The 9,676-nt window shown below is 36.7% G+C and overlaps 1 protein-coding gene across 2 annotated transcripts in view; it reads left to right on the forward strand.

The window, feature by feature from the left end:
* Positions 1-5,329, forward strand: part of gpc6a (glypican 6a) — a 149,682-nt gene extending 144,353 nt beyond the window's left edge. For both annotated transcript variants that reach the window (XM_068322231.1, XM_068322239.1), the window contains one exon: positions 563-5,329. In XM_068322231.1, the coding sequence (XP_068178332.1) occupies positions 563-786 (224 nt within the window). In that variant the 3' untranslated portion in view covers positions 787-5,329. The remainder of the gene's footprint in view (positions 1-562) is intronic.
* Positions 5,330-9,676: the final 4,347 nt, after the last annotated feature.

The following is a 9,676-nucleotide window of genomic DNA, read 5'->3' on the forward strand; positions in this document are numbered from 1 at the left end:
TCACAAAGAAATCAGCAAACTCTCCATGCTTCTCTGCTGGGCTTTTTTGTGGCCCCAGGCCCCCTTTTAAATAAATCCTTTGTCACATAGGTATTCAGGTATCAGTAATTAAGATTTAACAAAGGCTGCCAGTCTTAAGTCTACGCTTCAGCCCTTTCTTTATTAAATAATCTTTTCATGTCAATTTTAATCAAGGTTAGAATAACTTATTTCTCAATTTTTTTGCTCTGTGGCTATGAAAGGAGGAAAATGATCTCAACTTTATTGCATTACTGTTGTTTCTATGAAAGAAGATCTTGTTCTGTTGGCATGTAGTATTTTTATCTTTTACATCTACTGCTTTTTGGGACAGCACATTTTACTGTTGTGGGATGAATAAACGACTGTTTTAGAGTATCTCATGCTATTGCATCATCGTATTATATCATTGTCTCATGTTATCATAAGTTTGGACTGTGAACTTATCATTTAATCCTACATTTGTAGTCACTCCAGATCATTTAGGCCAACCTAATTTGGTATGTTAACCTAATTGCGACTTGACTTAATTTCCTCCCTGCAGGTGATGAGGGAAGCACTTCTGGCAGCGGCAGCGGCTGCTCTGAAGGCTGCACGACGGAGATGGTTTTTGCTGGAACAGAGGCTCCTGTGATTGGAGCCGACAGAAGTGATGAACGTGCAGCTGCAGCAGCCGCCGGAAAGTCGCTCTCCTGCGGACCCTCTGCACTGCTGGTGATGGTTGCTGTCACAGTCCCACTCTGGGCAACACAGACTCATCGGAGATAATACATGGGTGTGGTTAGACTTTTATACTGCTACAGTATATTTAAAAGCAAGTTCTACTAGTGTTCCCTCACTGGACATGTAGAACATCCTGGAAGCGTGTCGAGAATGGCTTACTGTGTTGGTATAGTTGGACCAGAAGTGAGTGCAGTGCCGTATCCTGCTCGTCCCCCAAAGAATGCTCGGTGCCATCACTGAACCAGCTTTCACATCTCTGAAAAGAAAAAAAAAAGAAAGATTGGTGTTTTATCATTATTTTAAAGTGGGTTTTTAAGAATATGCTTCTCTTTTAAAAAGTGAGAACTGTTAAATCTGATTTTCAGACAAAAAGAGGAATCTATTTTTCTTTCATTTTTGTAGAAGATGTGGGGGGGGGGGGGCAGCACCCATTTTTATCTCATTAGTCTTGTCCCCCTCAGACAATAAACAGAAAGTTGTATTGTGTGCATGCATGGAAATGATGTTACCTGACAAAAGCGATTTGATTGTTTTTATTCTTTTTTTTTGTTTTGTTTTGTTGTTTCCGTTCTTGATTTTTCAGGCTACCATGTTTGGGATTGTTTCTAGTGGAGTCTACATTCTTAGCAGTTCACCCAGCTTCCCGATTGGTCATGTCAGTGTGGTTTCATGACAGACACAGTTCTTGCTGCCATTTTATAGTTGCACATTTAGCTGTCTCTGAGAAAGTGCTAATGTAATGCAGTAAAACAGCGACTTTGCACAGATTTTTTTTTTTGTTTCAGAAGTTTATAAAGCTACAGAAAACGTTCACCCGATAGAGAAAGATTTTCCTTTCACTTAACTGATTTTATTGTACTTATTTACATTAAAGTACATTTACCGTATGCATTCCACTGGGAACTACTGTAATGTAATCACACTGGTGTCATTAATGGCTACATTATAGAAAAATTTCACAACTTTTTCTTTTGAGAATTACCTGCTAACATCTTTTGCTTGGTGTGACACCCTTTTTTTATATTACATTTATGTTAAAGATAATTTAATGTATTTGCTTGGCTCACTTGCTTTAGTTTTTATGATTTATATTTATGTTTGTTATTGTTTCTAAAAGATAAGGTTATATAACTACCCTAGCCCTCAGATAGCCTCTGCAGGTTTACCTCCACCTCATGTGTTACGGATCACCATTCTGAAATTTGCACACTTACATGAGCATTAACAACAGATCCATCAGGCTACAAGTTATGTTTACTCAAAGTCAGTAACTCATATAAGAAGTAAGGTATAAGACATGGAGACCTCTGAATCTGAAATAGGGCCACTGTTTGTGATATTAAATCAATTTCTTGCAGGCTTTGACTCAAAACATGCACAGGTAGCAAGACGTAGCTCGCATTTGAAAACAACAACCTGATGGCTTTGACCTGCGAGTCCCATAGAAAAAGCAGGTCCCTGAAATGCTGCAGTATTGTCACAGAGGCAAACAAAGTGCTGCTGCACGGAAGAGTTCAGTTGAAGTAGCCACTCTTGGTGTCTGGGTGTGCCTGGCTGATCCAATCTAAGCTCAGTCGCACCTAACATGCTTTCACATATGTTTCAAGTAGCTTATAACCCCAACAGGGGTCATCTCATTGATTTTTGTTCTTTTGATTTACCAAAATTACAGCTTATCTGAGAGTCTCAGTGAACATAGCTGTAGAAGGCATGGGACATAACAACCTCCCTATCTTCAGCATGTGGTAAGATCGAAAACAGAATCAAGCTGAACCCTTGTAGATGTGAAAAAAATATTTATTGTTGTTTGACACAAATAAGAGGTGAATTGCTGTTTTTCAAACAAAAAACTAGAGAATTGTATTGCCAGAGTTTGCTAAATCGACATGGCCGTCCTCCCTGACAGGACCTTGAAGAAAATGTCTCCTCGTTAGTCTCATATGACTTGCAAGAGAAACCCTGCTGGAAGCTCCAAAAGATGCGGAAACATTTGACCTCCGTCATCTCACTACCTGCAATAAAGAGAAAGTGAAGGTGACTGGACAGCAAGCCTCCCACCAAAACAAGCATGACATCATTAAATCACCGATGCTTAAACTTTAATTGTGGAGCAAAGTAGGCTTCCATCCAACCGAAGCATGAGAGAAAACAATTAAGTTATCAAAATAAGGTCCCCTCAATATCAATCTGTTCAATATTGTCCAGTGGGACGTTCACCGTAGAAGCAATGGAAGTCTGTTTCCATTTTGCACATAGAACGCTGAAAATGTCAAAGAAAAAATGTTATATTGTGGGAAAAATACCTCAGGCTAGGGTGAAAAAGTAAGATGTACTCTAACATTAATTTCAGTTTCCTGTTTCAATGCAGTTCAGTTCCCCAGATCTGTGTAACATGCCTCAAAAGGATTCTTCAAACAATTAATAAGTTATTACTAATATTTCTTGGTGGATGTAAATTATTGCAAAAAATGCACTTTTTTAACAAAATATTAACTGGAGCTGGCTGGAGATATAAAGTTAAGTCAAGAAATACCATTTTAAAATATAATTACCCTTGTTTATGGTGCAATAAATACTGGTGCAACACAGGGGAAAGGAGCTCAGTAGCACTGAAGTAAAAGAATCATTCAAACAACGAACACACAGTTAACAACAAGAAAATCATAGAAAACAGAAGAGAACATATAAAATAAGCACTCCCCCTGAAAAACTGAGCTGGCAGTGGTATTGGCTTTCTACCCCCAGGTTTATGCCATAAATTGAGGGCTGGAAAGAGATAAAACAAAAAAAAGTGTGGATGCTGTGCAGGCCTTCCAGCATGGAATCTATTCACACGCCGCTGAGCCCTTCATTACATCAGGTGCTGTTTCAGTCGTTTAAGGCAAGCAAATCCTTGATTAGAATGAAGTAACGATTCTTAAAGATCTTATCTTGTGTATCCATTGTGATTGGCTGGAGAAAGACCAAACAGATCTTGGGAGCTAAAGAGCCTGTCAAGCCCTTTTGTTGTCAAAGCCTGCACGAGATGGAACCTGTGTTGATTCCACTATCAAAGCCTAAAAGTGTTTTTGTGGGTGTTTAGGCAGAAGTTACATGTGTCACCCTCTTTGATATTCTTTCTTATGTGTCCTCTGTCATATTCTGATCTCTTTTCATGTTAGTCCACCACCCAACTGCTGTTTGGCAGAGGTGAAAACAAATGGATGTGATCTGAACTCACTTCATTAGCAAAAGCACCAACGGGGGGCGTCTGAGCAAACAAGTCAGACAGATGGGAGGTAGTTTGGCAGGATGGATGTCTAGCAGTAACTGTTTATAACATGCAGAATATTGAATGAAATACTCTTAAAATAACAAGCTGTCAGTACAGATGTGATCTGGTAGGCTTACCCAGGAAAATAAATCCAGATTGCAAAGAACTGCAACGAAGGAGGGCTGTTACATGAGGCCGCGACATTTCGGCTTCAGCGTTTACATATCTCAATATAGAATCTTCACACTTTTAAATCAAAAAGAAGTTAATATTTTGTGTGCAGTTTTATTTTTGACATGAAGCGTAGTGTTATATTGTTCCCTAACGATAGACTGAGTTGGGCTTTAGATGATTGTTTTGCTTTGGTGAATCTATAATTAGTATGTTAAATTAATATGCAACAGGAAGAAATGAGAGGTCAGTTCAAAGTGCGACCTAGTGGCTTAAATGTCGTCAAATATACTAATTTAGTTTCTAAGTATTAAAGAACACTTTGGGGACAGATATTTAAGAGTCGGAGAAGGAATTGAGGCAGAATAATCGGTACATTGTGTGCTTGATAATAAGACGGGCAGTTACCCACATGGCTTTAGATACTAGTATTGTTTGAGCTCTGGAACTGCAATCTCCTCACTATGGCTGAGTGACTATGTTTTTAAAATCTGAAAGCATCTTAAGCCGTACAAAAGGTCCAGTGCACTCTGCAGCACACAGTTGAGTGACGATGAAAAGTCAAGAAAAAGATGAAGAAATTGGGAAAAAAAACTGTTTTGGAAGTTGGTTATATTGAATTGGTTCAAATTTCTTCCCTAATTCGATCAAGAGGAATGTTCGGCCATTTCCCCCCCCCCACCTTGCATATTGTTCTCTCTGTCTTAACAAGCTTTTGCTGGTCAGACATACAGCATCGCTGTCAGAGATGCTTCTGTGCGTAACTCAGTTTGTCTGTGAGCCATATTTACTTATTGTTTTCTCTTTGGTATTTTAAAAACCTGAAAAAGTAAAGCCGTCAATTTAAGTTGTTTTGAACAGAGTGCTTACAACAAAAAATGTGTTACATGAGGTCTTCTCCATTTTGATGTTAATCATTTGCTCCATCTTTGCTGATACATATGCTGTAAGTATGGTACTCTTGTGATTTGCTAAAATCAGATAACTAAGGAGCACATTAAGATATTGGGAGCTGTCAGTGCACGCTGTTTGAAGTGTTTTGGGGGAACTGAGATTGATGGTTATTTAAGCAGACATGCCTTACCATTTTTAAAAGACTAAAAGTGATTGCTTATTTGGCTTTTGTTACACATTCTTGTATACAGAGAATAATATGAAGGTAATAATAAACGTTTTATTATAAAGTAACTATTCGGCTGTGGTTTTCTCTTTTGTCTTTGTTCATCAATGATTTCTTGTTAAAAAAACATAATAATTTTTGGACTTGGGTAATAGGAAAACTAATGAGATGCGAAGTTTGAATATCCTTTTGATAAAGAATTTTGGCTCAAAAATGTTTTCTTTATAAGCATATTCACAGAGGCAGCTTTGTGTCTGTGGATACGTTTTAGACATTAATTGAAAACTGAAAATTTTTCAAAAATTAGAATTTAGAATTCAATTTTTTAAATCAATGTGACTAAAATTTTAAGAATTTAAAATTAAATTAAATAGTTTAAAATAATGATGTTTAATTCTCGCCTTGTTTTGTTTTTGTTTGTGTTTTTGATAAAACAAGCTATAACTTCCTGGTAACAGTGATTCTGTGGTCAACAAGATAAAAATACAACAAAGCACATCAATTTTACAAAGGCTTTAGCCATAGGGTGCCAGCGAATTAGAGTAATATGATGAAATATAAATTTTCATAGCACAAAAAGTTGAAAATATCCCATCCTCCTCCATCAAATTGAGAGAGAAACCAAAACACATTAACTGTATTCTATCAGTAGTCATCTTGGTTCTGTTCCGTCTTTTGTCAGTCGGGGGAGGAATTACAACCAAAAAAGGCTGAAATAATATAAATACAGTGCACTGCCACTTTCAATACATTTTAGTTGCGACCCAAAACATCCATTTATGCATTTTCACATGACAACAGCAAGGGGGACAAGATGAATCAGCTTCATATCTGAACCAGAATTATTCATTAAAATCTCTCCCCGCCTGTACAATTATTTATGTGCTTCAATTATAAAAAAGCTGTGTGAACGGGCTAGACTCCTGACAAATTTAAAATTAAGTTCAGGGATTTCCAAGTCAAAGCTGAACTCTTTTGTTTGGTCCACTTGATAGCTATAGATTGCTTACAGCACAAACCCTACAACATTAAAGAGAAAACTGCTTCGCTGTAGCTTTGGTAAATCCAGTACATGTGCTGTAAAGCCATCAGTTCGGCTTTCATTAATTGAATCATTGCATGTCTGCTTTATTTTGCATGAGATCATTAAGATGCTTCCAGACAGAGTTCTATTAATTATAATGATTAGTATTTTTTTTGGCTAGGGATATAACTTTTCTATTTTATTTTTTATTTTTTGGACAGAGTAAATCAATTCAAAGCTAACTGGCTGCTAGCTGAATAGCTTCATATTATGCTGAGATTCAATATTCTTTCAGACACAAGCATATTAGATCTGCTGTAAGAGTTGCCTTTCTATTAATGGAGTTGCTATCTCCACGAATATTATACATATTCAGATTAAGAATTCCTATGTGTGTCAGTGCCAGTGTAAAACCATGGTGAAGAAGTGTAGTGCAATGAAAAATTAAGCAGGAAGCCCCAAAAGAAATTCTATAGAGATTTGCACTGATAGCAAAGATGTCTTTAAGATTCAGTCACGCAGGAACCACACACATCATGCATAATCAATACACCAGGCACCCATTGCAAAAACATGATCAAGATTTAACTGAATTTGATACGTGCAGGGAGTGCCATCAGGTAAATGTACATGCTTTAGATGTACATTTCAATCGCATGGCCCAGCTGAATCACCAATCTATTTTATTGAGAGAGAAAAGCAGTTATAATCTTTTCAAATTGACCTTTTCAGGTCAAAATATTGCAGGAACAATAAATGTAATGACTATTTGACCCGCAACATAGGCTATGTCTTGAATTTAGGTCCCTTGTGTGATCGAGTTTGATACCCCTGCTGAAGATGGTGAGTGGTGGCCTTCCCTTGAGAATCATCTTACCAAACATCAGTGTGAACATTCCTTCAGACCACAGAATTTCATCTTTTTACTCACTGTGCAATCTGCTGGTGCATCAGATTTGTACCAATGATAAATATCAATTCAATTTCTTCACATCCACAAGGACATCTTTTGTTATGTTTGTGCATTATGTTCTGTATCAGAATTGGGGGGGGGGGGGGCTGATGTCACCATGGGTAGTCACAACAACATTTTGAGAGCTACTATGACCAATTTAAACCTCCTCACACCTGTGCTACTGGAGTAGGAGTAACTGATGACGAGCATCATACAGATGCATCTATATGGCAAATGGGTTGAGCCTGGGTTCACACCCACTTGAGGACCAGAGACTTTTAAGAAAAAAATTCGATGTGTTCCCCTGATGATTCCCCTCTCAACCAAAATCAGCTTGGATTGGCTCAGTTCCCCGCAAATGAATGTGGCAAACAAATGGAAGCAAGGAGAACTAAATAGTTTGATCTATTTTAGTGTTAAACAATTTGATTTCTTTTTTTCATTTGACTTTAGTCACATTAATCCTTTCCCATTACCCATCAGCAGGCAAAGAAACATAACCTAAAAGAACCACCCTCCTACATAAGCAGGCACATTGGCCTGATCACTTTCATTTGTATGGTTGTAATCTATTTAAAGAGAGAAAGCTGTCAGATATAATTTAATGTTGTTTTCCCTTCACTTATTTGTGAAGACTCTTTATACGACACCCACACAATTATGGCAATGGTACTAATTGAATAACTGTAATAAGCCCTTTTGTCAGATAGCCAACTATGGCTTGAAACAACAGAAATACTTGTATATTTTAATACAATACACTAACGCAGCAATAAATACCATTGTGGAATCACAACAGCTTCAAATAGACTGCTCCACAAAGCAGATCTAACGCTGACACCCACGCCTTTTAATTGTCCTTCAAATCTCATAAAACTCAACACTGCCTCTGAAACTAGGCTGGTGACTGTAAATACGACGGTCTGAGGACATTGTTAATGGATTCTCTGATGACACATTTCATCCAAGCACTGATTGTAATTGCTTTTTACATGACAAGTAATAGTACAAGGGCTTTGGAGACAACGAAAACCCCCTGGAAAATAGAGACCTATGAAATTAAACCTTGGTTTTCAATTTTCACTCCCTTAAGATTCGGGCAATTAAATGGATTTAACCCAGTATCCTATAATAAGACATAAATAAGTTTTCAAAGCAATTCTCAACCATCTATTATCTCTTAGATGAGATTCATTAAAACATTCTTTAAATGAAAAAAAAGAAGCTTTTTTCAAAATCTTATACTCCAACAAGAGTACAAGACTTTGCATTGATCCAGTTTCTGCAGTTTTCTTCTCTTTTTCTCAATATGATTATACTTCAGTTCAGAACCAGTCGCACTGCTTTAGCACACCAACACGCTCACATTTTATTCTCTTCTTGATATAACCTTGGTCAGCAATGTTTATTGTTTTTTTAATGAATGAAAGAAAACCAAACTAAGGAGTGATATTTTGTCACACTTATATAAAAACAACCATTAAAATCAAGGAATACCACAAATAAATGGTTGAATGTGATAATTTATATTACTAGATGAAAAAAAAGGGATTGGAAAGTTTAACACAGAAAACGAAAAATGTGATGCGGAGAATAGTCTTTTAAATACTATAATCAATAGCTGCAGTTTAATATAATGGTTATAGTCAGAGAATAAAATATCTATTATCCATTTTAATAGCAAAAGCTTGTTTGCTAACTTCCATAACACACTTGAAAGCATTCCGTATTCCTTAGTGCACTTGAACTTGAACTGAATTAATGTATATTATGTGAACACAAAGAACACGAATGGAGGAAGTGCAGTGATGTACTGTATGTGGGCAAAAGCTTGAAATGTAAAGGCGATGGAAGTGACAATGGTTGGAGAGGGGATGTATCGCAATAGAAATAGAGTGGAAAGGTGTTTTCTGTGAGCTGTAAATAAACAACATCAAGATCTAATATTGAACTACTTAAAAACATAATTGAAAATGTATTTGCAAAGCCTTTCTGAAATAATTCATACAACAGGAGATGACATATGTAACTAGTCAATGAGTCACCTCAAGGTTAGAAAATGCTTGTAAAGATTGAATAGATTATTAATCAATCATACGGTAATAGAAGCAAAAACACAACAATCTAGAACCACAAGCTGCCCTGAGTATCTTAATGATAATAGATATAAATATCTATAAACATAAACGACCAGAAATAATATGAATTTTGTGGGTTTATTCAAGTAGAATTGGCAGAAAGAAGATAAATTACTGAGTAAGGTGGCTGATAGGAATTCTGGGGATAAAAATCCAGTTTCAGTTTCTCTCAGAACAGTTAAAAATGTAAGAATGAAACGTTTTCAGCACAGAGCATCAACACTTTAATGCTAATATAATTAGTGCAGTGGGTGTGTTCATAAATCTATGAAAC

The sequence above is a fragment of the Antennarius striatus genome, chromosome 1 (genome assembly GCF_040054535.1).
Source record: "Antennarius striatus isolate MH-2024 chromosome 1, ASM4005453v1, whole genome shotgun sequence".
Taxonomy (NCBI): Eukaryota; Metazoa; Chordata; class Actinopteri; order Lophiiformes; family Antennariidae; genus Antennarius; species Antennarius striatus.